General features: G+C 44.9%; 1 protein-coding gene across 1 annotated transcript in view; it reads right to left on the minus strand.

The window, feature by feature from the left end:
• Positions 1 to 771: 771 nt before the first annotated feature.
• LOC139289949 (dolichyl-diphosphooligosaccharide--protein glycosyltransferase subunit STT3B-like) overlaps positions 772 to 16919 on the minus strand; it is a 46418-nt gene continuing 30270 nt past the window's right edge. Inside the window, exons 3-16 of the mRNA XM_070911621.1 lie at positions 15820 to 16107; positions 14969 to 15034; positions 14049 to 14148; positions 10325 to 10423; positions 9678 to 9824; positions 8401 to 8449; positions 7481 to 7635; positions 6128 to 6339; positions 4739 to 4926; positions 3463 to 3634; positions 2275 to 2448; positions 1953 to 2066; positions 1625 to 1834; positions 772 to 876 (exon numbers count right to left, since the gene is read on the minus strand). Of these exons, the coding sequence (XP_070767722.1) occupies positions 796 to 876; positions 1625 to 1834; positions 1953 to 2066; positions 2275 to 2448; positions 3463 to 3634; positions 4739 to 4926; positions 6128 to 6339; positions 7481 to 7635; positions 8401 to 8449; positions 9678 to 9824; positions 10325 to 10423; positions 14049 to 14148; positions 14969 to 15034; positions 15820 to 16107 (2055 nt within the window). The 3' untranslated portion in view covers positions 772 to 795. The remainder of the gene's footprint in view (positions 877 to 1624; positions 1835 to 1952; positions 2067 to 2274; positions 2449 to 3462; positions 3635 to 4738; positions 4927 to 6127; positions 6340 to 7480; positions 7636 to 8400; positions 8450 to 9677; positions 9825 to 10324; positions 10424 to 14048; positions 14149 to 14968; positions 15035 to 15819; positions 16108 to 16919) is intronic.

Genomic DNA, 16919 nt, shown 5'->3' on the forward strand with positions numbered 1-16919 from the left:
GTTAATAGTGGATTCTAAGGAAATGAAAGCCATAAAAACAAACTACAGAGTGTGTTCCAACACCTGGACTTTTCCAAAAGCAAAGCTCATAGTTCTGAAAGGAGCTGTGACTGACTAAAGAAGCAGGGTGGTGGGCGGGTCTATATCTGTTATTCTCTCCTGTTCCACTGAATTGAGTATTTACCAAGAGCTTAATGAACTCCAACCAGGGGAAAACACCATTACCGTCATCCTGAAACCGGCCTTCGCCTCAGGCTGAGCTGGTCTAGGGTTTCAGCCCTGAACTGGGGACATGGTCGAACAGTGGTGTGTTTCCTGTAGGCTCCTCTACAGGGTGCTATTTCTATCCGAATGATGCAATGCATAGAGCAGTCCCAAACCCCAGTCCCTGGATTAAGGACAGCTAACCTCGCTCCCCGTCTCGTGTCACGTTCAAGTACAAAAAAAAGAAAAAAGAAGCAGGGTCAAAAGGGTCACCGTTCCTCGGGTTAACCAGCGCGGGGAGAAGATCTCGAGACCGGCCACCATCTCCCGTTCTCCGCCTCAAAAGGTCAAAAGGTCAGCTGGGGTTCAACGCATTGATGGTAACATGTCCAGCCTGCACCTCCAGGTGAGGACGCTCGGGGTGACAGGGCTCTAGAGATCCTCTGGTGTTCCTCATACATCTTGATTGGTGGATTTATTGTTGCTGCTTGTTTTTGTTGAAAGTTCTGTGTTGAAGACGCCCCCCCCCCCCACCCCACCCCACCCCCCTCCCCCCTCCCCCTCTGTGTGCCTCTGTTGGTGGTGGGCTCTCTATAAAGATTTCTTGGTCAGTTTCTTGCCCTTCTTGAGGGAAAGCTTGTTCTTGATGTATCCCCGCTTCCTCTTGGCTGTCTGCAGAGGGAAAAGTGACCAAAAACACACTCCAGTCAAAACATTACGCCGACCTTTGACACCCTTCAGCACCAGAGGGCAAATCAATGCTCTACACCACTGGATCAAAACGTTCTCAATCGCATCTAAAATGAGACTGCAAGAGGCCGCCTCTGTCTAATGTCACAATGAATATGGGTAATGGGATTTATAGCGCACATGTGTAACAGAAAGTTTGTTAGAAATCATCTATTTTGTACATGTTTAGCTTTAGCCACCAGCAAAATATACTAAATAAAAACACTTTAACCACGCACCTAAATTATTCAAATGATAAAACATGATTTATGGTTTGAATCCCACCTCTGAAAGTGAACAATGTAAGTAACAAAAAGTTAGGGGGGGTTGGTCTGACGTGTCTACGAAAAGGCTTTTGACATACATCTGAATCGCTCTCTTAGCTATTTTGCGCTTTTAAGGCGGTCCCTAACTTCAGCTCGGCAGTTTCTGGTCTACCGTCAAGTCTTACTTGAGGTGCCAGGACTCCATATCAGATCAATATTACTGTAAAGATTGGGATTCACTTCACACCTGCGAAGAGCTCATTATCTAGTCACATCTGAACAAGGTTTTGTTTATATCTATCGTCACATAGAGAACGTTACACACAGTTAACTTGGCTCCAAGTGAAACCTAACGCAGTGTGTTCTCATACGTGAGGCGGCAGCTTATGACAAAAAGCGGTTGGTCAAAGGGGATCCCAGCGTACCTTTTTGGAGGTGTACTTCTGCTTCGTGGTGTCAGTGCCTCGCAGCTTGTGCTCTACGCGGTCCCTGTTCTCCAGCTTTTGGACCTTATAAATCCGGACCAACCAGTGCTCTGAGGTGAAGGCCTCCTCCAGGTGCTTCAGCTTTATGTCCTTGTTGCCGATCTCAGCATTGCGCGTTCGGTCGAAGCCCGGCGGCGTCCGGAAGTCCAACTTAACAGAGATGAAGACAGATGCAGTGGTTTACGTGAAACTCTTTTGTCAAGCTCATTGCAATAACACAGTGGTCCGCTGGGTAGACGCTGCAGAATGATTATTAAAGAGGACATACCTGCATTTCTCCAAAGCGGTAGTAAGACATTTTGTACATAAGGCAGTTGAGAAGGGTGGGGGAACCAGCTTTGTCCACTCTGAACTCTCCCTGCGGGGTAAAGTAGTCACTTTCCTGGAGGGAGGGAGACGGGGGGGGGTGATTATTTTGCAGCCAAACAACTTGAAGCACACGAGGTTACCAATCCCTGACTTCCCTCAGAAACATCAATATGAACTCCATCTCTGCAGCACAGATTTCACAGCTGCAGTACGCTCACCTTTCTCCTCATAGAAGTTCCCCACTAAAGGGACTGAAATACAGAACACGTGACGTCTCTCACCCTGATGTCCCTGGGGTGCTCCCCCTCGGCGATGCGCACCATCCACAGGAACTTGTTGATGTCATCGCCAGAGTAGCCAATCACCCCTCCGAAGATGATCAGGACGTAGTCCACATCCAGTGACCTCATGATTTCATAGGCTGCAGTCTCATTGGATGACATGGCTTTGCCCACCTGTAGGAACACATGAAGATTAAAAAGGGGCACTCAACTGATTTCACACACACTAAGATCAGTTCGGCGCTCCTCAGGCTGCGCAAACAGTTGAGCAGCGGCTCTGAGAAAATAACCCTGACGATGTCGTCATGATGGTGTTCTCTCCATTCGGGCTTCCTTCACCGGTCGGGGAAGAGACGGCACCGAGCTGCATTATGGGAAGCGCAGGTTCCAGTGTTTTTGGAGCTTCACCCATATTAGCTACTAAAAGTATCTACTGCTTCTCTTTGTTAAAATGTAGTACTAAACCACTGGAGGGGTCCACTGCCACTGAGTAGTGATACAACACTATGTCCACTTGGTGGTGCAATACGCCAAGGCAACAAATGGAGGCAAAGAAGTAGTAGGAAACAAATAAGGCTATAAAATAACATTCCATGTGGGCGGCTATAATCGATATTTTTATAATAACAATGTGTCAAAGGGGTCGCTCGTAGTGATGAACCTACAGAGAATTATCACCTCAATCTGCAGCTCCCGTCGGCTTTACATCCAGCGTTTACCGCTTTGTTTCGCTCTCACTGCTCTCGCAGTGTCGACCGCTTCAGGCAGCCGTTTTCAGAGGAGAAAGCTCTAAAAAAAAAAACCCACTGCACACCAACCTGCCCGCCGCCACACAGCAGCCACTAGCTGGGGAACACAGCAGAGCACTTAGCAGCTAAAGAGCCAGATATTCCCTGAGCAAAATAAACACAGAGCTTAAAGAGAGTGAATATTGGACTTCGATTCATCGGCTGCTCGGAAACACGACTCTAATTAATGCTGACGTTGCTCTGTTACCGCCGGACGTGCAAAGAAACAACTGTTTGCTAACGAGCTCACCATATCAACTTAAAATGTGAGGAGGGTTATTTTCTCAGTGCAGTACTCGCCGTGACTAGCAAACCGTTCCCCCGTGTGCCAAATCGGGGGGGCGCCCCATTAAATCGCGTTAGACCCGGTCAACAGTGTTGCGGGTGCGGCCGCCCTCACCAGCGCTATGTGACTGTTGTTCCACGTGTTGTTGTCGACCAGCGTGGTTCTGTTCGCCATGCCTGCTATCTGGTAGCCGTAGTCCCACCACGACATCACTCTGGCGTGCTCGTCTGTGTTCTGCCTCAGCCAATAGTAGGCCTCCCTGAAGTCGTCCAGGATGTTACGGGAGCTGCGGGTGACACAGTGGCAGGTAGAGGGTAAGTACATACTATTAATATAGAGCCTGAACTACTGCTGACGAACAGCTTCAATCGGAAGCGACTGTTATGTGCATTTCTTGTTGGAAAGTTCCAAAATAATACACATTTTTAACTTTTAATAGATGATAATAGACGATAAGTACTGTTATTATACTTGTTAATTTCCCCCTTATACAGCTGAACGGTGCAGTAAGCCTGCTTTTACATTTGTAAAGCAATTCAAATATGTCTGACAGCAGAACAGCTCTGCTCAAAGAAAACAGAACCTGCATTAAGTGTTCCATTTGATGGTGGTCTATTACATTTAGTATGTCACGCTGCAGTATTTGGTGTGGAGTCAACTGCTAGTGTGGATCTGCAGTGAAGGACTTCGACGGCCTCTCTTCTGCATGAGCAAAATAGTTTCAACCAACAACAGAACTTTAGGGTCAGCTTTACACTGCAACATGACTTGGAAAAAAAGGTGCAAAACAAGCTGCCAGGTAAGGAGGAGGGGCCTTATACGTATCTGAGTCCAGGGGCCCAAAGTCTCACAATCCCTCCACGCTCACAGAACTGACTATTTCTTCAGTGGAAGGTAATCCCACTGAAACTGTTGATTAATGGGAACACCGTTTCTGGAAAGACGCTACTGTTAAATTGTTTAAATGTCGATTTTTTTTCTCTCCCACGAGTGCAAGCAAAACTCCACTGCATTAGAGTGGAGGCAGAAATCCCAGAGGCAGGTACAGTATGTCGAAACCCAGACACAGAAGACAAAATGTCTGTGTTGCTACATACCACAAGGGGGAAATAATTGTTGTAATTTGGTTGGACTGGCCCTCTGCAGAGCCACTAACCCTCCAAGAACCCCATCAGCATGGCTGTCAGATAGTCTAAATGTTCTTTTACTGGCTTGTGCTCTTGTAATATGTTCATAATACAACAGAGTTGTAAACAAGAAGCCTCTTGGCATGAAAATATCTCGTTACCAGTTTTCATCCAAAACTGGTATTGTTAAAACTCCATACCGGTAAAACCTTAGTTTGCAGTGACATGTGGGAAATGCACGTTACATGTTGTATTGTTCTCACCCATCATGGTTGTACGATGCCAGTACCACACTGGGGCTGGAATAGGCATTGCTGGTGACCCAGGTGCAGTGGACGGCGAACATCATGAGGAGCATCAACATCAGCATGGTGACGATGGACTTGATGTTGGGGCCGAGGCCCTCCTCGGCCTTCTCCTGCTCCGATACGTGTTTACGCACCTTACCGGCCTGCAAGGGGGGACAGCACACTTACTTACTGAAGCTCTTAGCAAGATGAGCAGATCATATACTATGAGACTGTTAATGGTCCCCGTTGAGAGAACGCTCAGACAGACTATTAACTGCTGTAGCCGTTTTATGGCGTCTCATTCAACGCTGCCTTTCAGGAGACCTGTGATAAGTTGGTACGGTATCGATTCGGAAGGAGAGCAGCAAAAGGAGGACAAAAAAACCCAAAATACATTGGACAACAGTGCTATTTGGTCTCCCCAAGGAAGGAGGAGAAACAGAGTAATGAGGATGCAGCTCGATTTTTGGCTGTACCATAGATACCTGAACACAATGTTGTCAATGAGACGTTTTACGAAGATTAAAGAGTTAAGATCCACCCGCTGATCCAAGCGCTGTTCACACGGGTCTCGAAAAATATTAGACACAATTTATTTACTTGAGAAACTGGTGAATACTGAGGCCAAGTCTTATTTGACTTATAGCAGCATTAATTGATTTTTTTGTTTTGGCCACTTGGGGGAACAAGTAAACGCAACACTGACATATTACTACATTATTAAGTTGCCAAACGATTGTCGATGTTCACTTCCAGCAGACACGGAGCAACTTTAACCTTCAGCCGGAGTTGTGCGTTCATGGCCACCTGGTTGACGCATGTCTATTGTTCGATCTCTTTCCAGCTCTGTTGTGGCCTCAACAAGGAATATGCGGCTCTTCAGCGGCTAAAGGCGAGTCGCTAACTTTGTCTGACTGCCGTTTGGCGGCATGACATTACATTACATTACATTACATTACATTGAAATCAGCTGCCCTTGCTGCTGCTGCTGCTGCTGCTGCAGGAGACGACACAAGCTACAGCTTCAAATATCATGTTTTGGTATTAGGTATGCAGGCTATGTCAGCTATTTACGTTTATTGTATATTGTGTATGTGATTAAAAGAGTTTTTGGATTCATTAAGAAGAAAAAGGAGAAACGGGGACATTCTAACTTTTGAAGGGAAAAGAACAGAATCATCCTCGTGTAGTTGCGGTCATGTAACAGCACTATAACCAATGAGCAATTCATTTGATAAGAAAAATGAAGGCACGTGCTTTTGACAATTGACTCTGTAACCTTTCGGCACCACGCCTTCCACTATAACATCAATCTAACCACACAATTGATCATTAATGACAAGGGCTGACACCGCCGCGAACCTTGTCGTAGAGGTTCCCGGCGTTCTTCCTGTCGTCCTCGTCGCTGCTGTCCTCCGCCGGCGGGCTCTGCCTCTTCATGTCGTCGCCCAGGTAGTGTTCGAAGACGCTGGAGAAGGCCACCGCCGACAGCATGCACACCACCGGGGTCAGGGTCAGCATCAAACGTACCATTACGCCGGCAAAATACACGGCACTGATGGCATACAAGGCCACTGGAGTGAGAAGAGAGAGAGAGAGAGAGAGATGAGGAGATTACAGGGGACCAAGGATGTCCATGCTTGATGAGTTTGATTAAATTTCATGTGTAACTTCATTTATTCAATTTACTTTCATTTAACGCTGTCGAGTCATATTACAGGTGCGGTGCCTCTCTACTCTGTCGTCTGGCCTGAAATTCATGCATTCCTATGTACTAATACTACGCCACTGCTCAGGGGTACATCTCCCTGGCAGGGTGAAAATGGAGAGAACACCACACGGCTGTTTCAACGGAGAGATTTCAGCTGAACGGAGATCAAGGAGTCTCTGTGAAATGAGTCGGAGGCAACAGGCAGAGAGCGAGAGAGAGAGAGATGAAGACAGAAACCCGACAGAGATCAGGAGCAGCAGAGGAGGCGAGTCGACAAGAGATTTGCATTTGCACAAACATCATTAATTGGGGGGAGACCCCCCCCCCCCCCCGAAACAAATAGCACTCCACCCTTTGCGAGCACCAGTCATTCTCAAACTCGCACTTAAGTTAGACTGATGGATGTTTCAGGAACTCTTCTGAAAACACGTTTTGTTGTAGAATTTTAAAATGGAACCAGACTAGCAAGTATTTTCATTACCAAATGGGGAAAAAAGGGTCAAGCTTTCTGGATTACTGCTCATGTGAAAGCAGCTTTATTTGTACAGTCTAAGGGTTACCATCTTCACAATTCACTGTCTATTATGCTTGTATATTATATTATAAATATTCAATCAGGTGATATAATCTGACAGAGAGGCATCATTGTTGCTATAAAGAGTCTCCCAATGTTGTATTGTCAGCCCCATATTACTTATACGGGGCTCATATTATTCAAGAATTTGATCAATTAAAAGTACAACACAGGTTCATCAATCTAGTGCATCATCTAGGGACAACTATATAAAAGCCATAACACTAGTGGAAGCCTTCTTCCTAGTTATTGTGGGCCCATAATTGATAGCGACGGCGCTCTAAAGCTCACCGTCTCCAGCTCCACCACAACTCATCAATCCTTCAACACGCGATCACAGTCCGGTTGCATTTAAAGGACGACAATGGTCAATAATGGGTGTTGTCATTTTTAAAGAAAACGAGGACTTAGCCCGCGATGCGGCTCTTACCAAAGACGCGTTCGTCGTTGATGTTCTTAATGCAGAACCAGAGGCCTGCCGGGAAGGTGCAGATGAGGATGTGAAGGTCGAAGAAGAAGGACACCCAGGTGGTGGGCTGGTGCTCAGATACGGATGCTATAATGGGAATGTGGATCTTGGCATAGCTGTGGATAACACGGAGGACAGAGAGAGAGGTGAGGCAAAGAAAGAGGAAAAGGAGGTCTTTATAATGACAGTATTAAATTGTGAATGTGCTATTAGTGTCAAACATCCTTTTTCGTTGAGATAAAAAGCACAATAGTTCATTTTATTCACTTTTATTCCCACTTGACAAATTCTAAAATGAACTCCTCTCATTGATAGTCATCCCACTCTGAATAAGATCTCACAGCTACACGAAGGAAATCACGTTTGGCTGATGTCAGTTGTCTTGGGTCAGAGGATGACCTCATTACTTTTACTGCACTGCAGCAAAACTTCACGTGCAAAATAAGTAAATAAATAAATACTCGGGCATGTGTACAAGCACATGTGCACATGCACACATGGGGGGGGGGCTGACAGACCCGTTTGACCATAAAAACATTTTTGCAGCTACGTAGAGGCAAAGGCTACGCTGCAGTACTTGCTATGCATTTGATGTGTGAGAATGTTGACTGAAAAATTTAACCCCCGGCACAGGAAGAACTCATTATCCCCGTTTATTCAAACACATGCTGCGAGATGGACTGAAGCCGAAGGAATTGAAAATCGGACCTCCTAATAATATCGACCAGCAGATACAGAGGAATGAATCCTTGGTGAAACTCACTCTGCCACTTTCTGTCTCATACAGTTTCACAGATGTTTAGGTGTACACAATTGAAATCTAATTATTTATCAGCACTGCTGTCAAGTACTTTAAATCCACATCATCGGCGATGACTTACCCAGTATCCCAGAGGGAGTAGAAGCGCCCACTCCATGGAGCAATGTACCCTGAAGGTGAAACACACACACACACACACACAAATCATATGGACTCAGTTAGATAGTACTCACAAGACCATTTAAACAAACGCACGTCTAACCACCACTGACCTGTGTACACACACTGCTGCGGACTGTCAGTGATCTGTGTGCGCCGCGCCACGCATGGGTGGAACGCGTAATTGGTCTGCAGCATTGCTCCTGCACGCATCAATCATGCGATTACGCCGTAATATGCGTGTGTCGCCGCGTGTTGCAGTGCTGCGCACGAGATCGAAAGTGCACTGATACAATGGCAGCGCATAAAACTATTCACCGCTGTTCGATGGCCAGCGGGTGATCCAGTCAAAACACAGATAATAGATGTGTGATGTCAGTGGATGGCTGACTCTAATCCTCACCTTTTAACTACTGTGACCACACTAACAAAGCATTTAACCATGTCAAATGTCTCTGGTAATGTGGAGACCCAACTGTGTTATGGCTTCAGCTCATTCTGGGTACAAAGTACCAAAAACATAATAATAAAATAGAATAAAACATCAAAGTGCTACATCACTACTTTAAAGGGTGTATCCAAAGGCTGATGCATCTTATTCCTCTGTGCCATAGAGCGCCATTGTTGTCCTAAAACTATTAGAAGCACTTCTGCCACATGACCATATACCCACCTATGTGTAGGTGCCCCATTGGCTGATATGTGTGTGTGTATATATATACGATTGGTTGTCTGCTTCATATCTGCCCTCATATTTAAATGCTCTGTGTAATGTGTCTTATGATGGAACTGATGAAGGCCACAAGCCCTAAAGCTGTTCTTCACACTGGTGCTGCTGGAGTTCTGGCGGCTGCAAATGTCCGGAAGATGCAGACTGGTCTGGTCTGTTCTGCAGTTCAGTTTTATATCCCAGCGGTCTTGAGACTGTAGTTTTAGCCACAGCATATAAAATACTACTCCAGCAATATTAAAACAAGCTACAGTTTATAAACGGACCTCTTTATGACAGACCTCTTAACAGCAGCTATGTGGGAAATCGGACCAGACAGACAACCAAAATTTCCGGCCTGCCCGATATCAACCAAATTGCCCGACAGCCAGATTGTTGATCGTTCGGGCCTGTAAGTGAGTTATTGTGCCACAAAAGCAGCAAAAATGTGGTCGCCTCATTTTCAAGATTTCATGTGTATTTGAGGGCCGTTCAGTCGACCACGCTTCTAAAAGACTATGCGAACCGACCTGTGTATGTCAGATAGATGACGGAGAAAAAAACCACTCCAGCAGCCAGAGAGACTCCCAGGAAGAACAGAGTCTGGAACTCCTGCCGGGTCAGTCTGTCCTTCAGGTACTGCAGGAAGGCATAGACCTGAAGCAGCACAAACACACCTGCAGAGACACAGCACAAATGAGGCTGGGCTAAAGATTTGACATATAAATAATATATATAAATCTTTTGTTTCCAATGGCCAAAACAGTGATATGACCAACCAATAGTTTTTGTTTTTAAAACTAAGCTATTGGGTGCTACAGAGAAAGTAAACAAGAAAATGCAAAGCAATTATTTTCAGACAGAAATGAGCATTTCACCACAATTGAAGGCATCACATCCACTTTCAGTACTGTGCATGTCTGAATGATTTGGATTCCCAATTGGAAATTTTAAAAATGACACACTAATACTTTCAAGGACAGGTTCACCTTAAAACAACACTGGTATGTATGTAACAATAAAGCTTCCAGTGTACATATGAGCATGTGAGTACTGCATTAAGAGCCGACTTAAAAAAAAACAGTACCTATCTTTAATCAAAGTAAACACATATTATTGGCTTCCAATGCTCCCCCCCCCCACTTTCCACCCAGACCACAGGTTATTGGTTACTGACCTGCTGCGGCCATGTGTTCACTGGTCCTGATTGGCTGAAAGCCCACAAAGGGGATCTGCATGGACAAGACCAGGCCGATGATGTAGAAGGTGCTGTAGGCTGGAGGGAGAAGCAACACCGTTAAGACCAGTTTGAGACAAACCGCTACTCGCTTACATGTGAGCACATAAAGACTTACATCCCCAGTGTTGACCATAACAAAAATACATAACATTACCAGCCTCAGTCTTTAAATCTCACTTTGCACTCTGCAGGTGAAAGCTTCCTCTTTGCTCCGAGACTGTTTTTGTATGACACCAATTTGTGTCTGGGCATAGAACCAAACCTCAACTCTCTCTCCCCTGCTGACATCGCAACTAGACATGATTGGTATTACACCTAAAGACGTGCGTCTCGCCGTGAAAATAGGTGCTCTAATGCACCGAGTCACCGATTTAGATACACCTGCGCAATCTTATGCGATCGAATACAATTAGCCCGGCAATAAGACGTACGGCATTCAGCTTTTGTGTGAGATACTGTGTCAGACAGACCTTGATTTAGCTCTGCTATCACTACTGATAGGTACACAGGTTTTTCTAATATTCTAATGTCAATTAGGCATTAATGCATCATATTAGATCAATTTGTAACTACCAGTGGAATTACAGGCTAACTGTAATTATATGCACATTTACGTTGATATAAAGCAGTAGTAGAGGAATACCACATTATGTAAAAACACGGTAAAAACACCTGCATTGGAAAAGTTACTTAAATAAGAGCATGTACGTATTATTAGCAAAATGTAAAAGGATCAAAATAAAAAAGTACTCAATGGCCAGTGCTGCGTGTTATACTATTATATATCATATTATGAGACTATTATTGCTGATACCTTAGTGTGCAAGTGCTATTTTACTGTTTTCATTTGTTAAAGTAGACCTAATTCAAACTATTATTGGCATTTTGACCTTTTATAAGCTCTTCATACATTTCATAGGTAAACTCTTGATCTGCACAGTAAGATCTAGCTGTCAAATACAGTTCAGTACTAGATGCACTTGTTTATGTTTCACCTGCATTTTAGAAATCTCTGAATGTACACTTGAGCCCTGTTTATCTTCAGTCCACTGTCATTAAATACATATTTTCAGGCTTTTTTGGGAAGGCTTCTTATATATATCGTTGCACCTTGTATCTCAATATTGTGCTGCCATAATAATAATAATAATAATAATCCTGGGTATGTGTATGGGTCAATTGTACATTCAATGCATTTTTGCGAGTTACAGTAATTATTGGCAGTGCCTTTGGTAGTGAGTTGCTACTGCAGTGGTGTTTCTGCACTGCACCGCTCAGAGATCACTTTGCAGTCAAACAGTGTCCAAACACGAAGAAGCTGGAGGGGCTTGATTTAAACTGCAAACGTAGGAGTGCAGTTCCTAGGCTCAACAGTCAAAACAGCCACGAAATACTCCAAAAAATATAATAATAATATAATTTAAGCCACGATGTACACGTTTTAACAATGCAGCTTTTATCAGCGTACCACGCCTGCACTCTAAAACTCAAAACCTCAAACGTTTACCTTAGAAATGTTGTTTCAAAACAACCTTTAGGACTTGAACACGCATGTAAGGTCATGAGTTGCTACTGGAAGCTAGGTAAAAGGCTACTATTTCCAAAGAAGAGACTGAACTTCCAGGTACGGCCATATTTTTTCTCATCATAAACATAAAAAGACCAAAACCAACAGTGTGTTCATCTCTCCGTGCCTTCTGACTTTGCTAACCTGTCTGTGTCACCCAGCCCCAGGCCTGTTGGTTCCTACTGCAGACAAAAATATTGAAAATGGGTCTCAAACATTTTTTTTTTTTTTTTAAAACACTAAAGAACAGCTGGTAACTGTAATTTGCAGCTAATGTCACTTAAACAGGGGTTGGTTGGGGACTAGTTTCAGCCGCAGATGAATACACATTTGGTGCTCTAGTGAGTATTTGGGCCAGCAGGACGTTGAGTCAAGGGAGGAACATGTCACCCAGGGCAACAGTGTGACTCACTGGTGTGATTTTAATAGTTTTTGGGCAACAACGGAGCTCCATGGCACAGAGGAAGAAGATACATCAGCCTTTGGATACACACACAATACTTGTTAGTAGACCAGTTCATTGGTGGTTTTGGTCTTTTCCCGGAATTTATTGACAATAAGAAGAATATATAGAATGTCATGTATCCTCAGCATTAATGCGTGCATCCCTGTTTGCGTGTTAATGCAAAATCTGTATGCGGTGGTGTCTGCAATTTTAGCAGTTACCTAAAGATGTGTGCATTTTCTGCTGGAACTGCATCCAAACTCAAAAACGATGATAATTGGTGTCCTGCCTCTCCAGAAACATCTCATCACGTCTAATCTAATCATTTGGTCCTGCCGCTGGAAGGCAGGCAGCACAGGTCTGTAATGGACGAGGGCCCGGCGTCGCCCTGTTAAAAGTGTCCCAGCAGGCAGCACGTGGCAAACTGCTCTCTAGATGCTGAGCGATGTGGTGGCCTGGACTGGTGCTGGGGAGTGGCAGCCAAGCTGATGCCCGTTACAAAGTGTAGGCGTCCATCTGAGGAGTTTCTATTCCAAGTTTCCTATTCTGCTGCCGAGGAGACGCTGCTCATGAGATAACGAAATTCCAATTGGATTTCATCACGGTATTTTGGTTTTATTTAGACAGGGAAGATGGAGCGAGAGGGGGCTGGCGTGTGACAGCAGGTCACAGACCGGGCTCCAAATCACAGCGCAAGGTAGGCATCACAGAACACAGTGAGCTATTACAACTTTGAACTAACTCAATTACTGTGTTGCTGCAGGCAAAATGTACAGTGCTGGTCTTCAGAGAGTCAGATACAGGAGGGGGGGGGCAAGGAGAGGAAGATGGGAAATTCAGTTTGATGCTAAATTATTCATGTTTCCAAAAATCCGATTGGAGGATGTAGAACCCACCAGTCACTCTCTCTCCAACTTAACCTCGCACAGGTGTGCACGTTTGACGTCTTGATATGTCGTCATCTCCGCAGGATTATGACCTGGCACGGCAAGCATGGGCTTTTGATTTGGATCTGAAATAATGGTAGGGTGTTGCGGCATCAGCGGGGGTGGGGGTGGGGGGGCTGTGAGCCTGGGGTCAGGACTTGACTCATGATCAGTGAGGCGAGTTCAGAGTGTGCGACGAAGGGAGCTCTTTGAAGGGAGGACAGCTTTCATCTTATTTCCCCCCTTCTCTCTCTCCTCCCCCCCCCCCCCCCTTAATTCTATCACGAATCTCTTCTCTGGGGGATTTGTGTAAACCTGATATCTGTCTCATTACAGGCACAACATCAGCTGCTAGCGGATGCTATTAATTATCAGTAACAGTGTTTATACAGTGCGGATGTGACAAAGAATAACAAGCTACTCTGTGTCGTACCCCACATCGATGTGCATGGTCTTTTAAAAGTAGACAAAATATACAAAGTGCGTGTGTGTGTGTATCTGCTGACTGTACCGTTACCTTGCCCTTTATGTTGTTTGTTTATCCTGGATGTGCTACACTGAATGTCAAATGAGCATAATTGTAACCCCCCCCCCAGTCATTTGTTTATGCCCTTGAATTAATGTGTAAATAAAGTATTCATGTGTATGTTCGTTCGTGTGTGTGTGTGTGTGTGTGTGTGTGTGTGTGTGTGTGTGTGTGTGTGTGTGCGTGCTGCATCTCACCTATGTAGACTCTCTTACTGAAGCGCTGCATGAGAAGCAGGACAAATACATGAAGAGGAATAAGGTTGATGATGAACACGTAACCGCCCCAAGCTGAAACCTGCCAATCAAACAAAAACACAATGTATTGAACGCGAGCATTTTCTTATTAATTTTGAGCTTTAGCAATAATAGTCATTGACGGAGGTTGGATTATGCATGCACACATGCTCACCTACATACAAACATGTGCGCGCACAGATACACGGTCACACACACACACACACACACACACACACACACACACACACACACACAGAGTTCATTTACTGCTTCTTGTCATAATGGGATTTTGATCCCTGATGGATCTGTGCAATGCTTTCAGCTGCAGTGGATAATCAGTATTGTAACCAGCCCACGACGTCCCTGTAGGCTGGGGACTGAAGGGTGTTTTCTCCCTTATTCACAACACACACACACTCCTATAATGAGGCGGGTAGCAATAAGAGGGAGGGCGCAAAGCTGCACAGCCCACCTGAGAGCTGTGAAATCATTATGAGCTACAGCGTCGAGACTGCCAATCAGATTAAGTTGCCTAAACCCTCAAAAGGCTTCACAGCGGCTTCATCACAGCCCGACTGATAGGGTAGGGGGTGAGGGAAAAGGCTCCCAAAAAGATCCGTTTTTGAAAGTGGCTTCCGGTGACGTGAGGCGAACGAAGATTGATGGACATCCACGATAGCCTTATCTGCAGAGAATCTGTGAGTGGCACGGCGATCAGTCTTGGGTCTGTGTTTCAGAGCGAGTGTGTGACCTATACAACTCAATTTTGTGTTCATTCTGATTATAGCGTTGTGGTTAGGTTCAGGACATGAATGTAGTCATGAATACAGACAATGTAAAACAAGTGTGTGTGTGTGTGTGTGTGTGTGTGTTCTCACCATGTAGAAATAGGAGAGGCAGCATCCGATGGCCCAGAAGACCGATCCCGTCTTCACCGACTTCACCTGCAGTTTACACAGGAGAGCGTTAACCAACAACACACACGCAGAGTCAAATCTACATCAGCTGCTTCCATTTAAACTCAGCTGTTTATTCACCAGTCTTTCCTGGAGGACTCGCTCCGCTGCTTACCCAACAGGACTTGCTGAATTATTCATCTCGTTTCCCCGCGTTAATGACCTGCACAAAAGCAGGGCACCGTGTCCTACACATATTCACCGTCCTTAGCGCAGTGCATGAGGGCTGCTAACGAGGGCTTGACAAGGCCAACTAAGCCTGACTTAACGAAGGCACGGGTGGGAGGCGCTGCTATTGGCTGGAGGGGATCTGAGCCAATGAGAGACGGTGGATGGAAGGAGGCAAGGGATAGAAAGAAAGTTGAGGTAGAGTGAATGAGATAAAGGGGGGGGGGGGGGGGGGGGGGGGTCATTCTGTTTTCCTGTCCAAGCATATCCTGAGCTTTAAGCCCTGCGTGTATGTGTGGGATTTATTCATGGGATGATTTATTTAAAATGTGATTAAAATCCAGACTATAGCATCAAGGCTTAACGTTCATCAACTCAAACCAGGTTCTGCTAACCCCCCCCCCAAAACCTTTCACATTACACAGTCATTCGCTTCGTTGTTAATATAAAAATAGTGATTATTGCAGCTTTAAGTCATGAGTGAGGAGAAAGACGCAAGTTTTGTACCGCAGCCAGCTGAAGCTGCAAAGAGAACCGTTAAATAAATAGCTGCATAACGGAGAGTCAGGACTACGGGAGGACTGATAAAGTATGTATGGCCGTACCCAGAGGTAGTAGGTGAACTGCAAGGCAAAGATGGCGATGCCTTCATTGTCGAAGGAGCCAGCCACTGAGCGGGAGATGTAGCCGGGGACGATGGCGATGAAGCAGGCGGCGAGCAGCCCCGCTCCCTGGTTCCACAGCTCCCTCGTCAGCAGAAAGGTGGAGATGGAGGTCAGGCCGCTGAACACCGGAGCCAGGAACACGCACACGTCCCGGATGTGGACGGTGATGTGCAGCAGGTTGAGCACATAGTGGATGAGGCCCGCCGTGACCATCAGGCCCGGGTACACCTGGAGGAAGGAGGGGTGACAGAGGGGACGACAAAGGCCGACATTATTCAGGCTCTCTTCAGACAGGCAACCCAAATCTCATTTGTCTGTAAATAAAGAGAGAAAGTGTAATTAATAAAGTCTGAAAAGCCAAACACAATATTCGTCTCTCCCCAATGTAATATATATGTTTATATTTAATGTGATGAGAAGAGCACCAATATTGGAAAAGCCAGCTCTGAACAACTGAGCATGCTGCTTTCATGCATCCTTTCACTTCATTAACCGTTTGAATGAGCAATTGAACAGTAGGAGGGGAACAAAAGAAAAGAAAAGAAAAATCACATTACAAGCTCGATGCCAGCTCACAGAGGTACTGGACAGAAAATGTGCTTTCACCAGCCTGCATCATTACCTCCAAACACCAAAGTTCTGATGACAGCACATGTTACTGAAGTTCCCATAAACAAAAACAATCTGGTAACTTCTTATTTGGAAAAAAAAACAAACCCAAACATATTTGAGTTTTGTATTTTTTATATTTGTTTTTCTTTTTTCTAATATTGAAGATGACAGCAAAGAGGTAAACAGAGCTAAAGAAAGTCCAAATCAAAGCCTACAGTAACTGGAGTGGAAAAGAAAACGTTGCACCCGATTGCACACAAAAAAAAAGTTTTTAGATTGAAAATAAACTGTCAAACTGTATCTAATGATTCCCAGCAGCTGTAAGAATTATTACATTATTATAATTATTCATTATCATAAATGATTTATTTTCAGTGTGATATGATGCAAAAATGTTGCTTCAAAGTGAAAATACTTTAAGGTGTTGT

Source organism: Enoplosus armatus, chromosome 9 (assembly GCF_043641665.1).
Source record: "Enoplosus armatus isolate fEnoArm2 chromosome 9, fEnoArm2.hap1, whole genome shotgun sequence".
Classification (NCBI taxonomy): Eukaryota; Metazoa; Chordata; class Actinopteri; order Centrarchiformes; family Enoplosidae; genus Enoplosus; species Enoplosus armatus.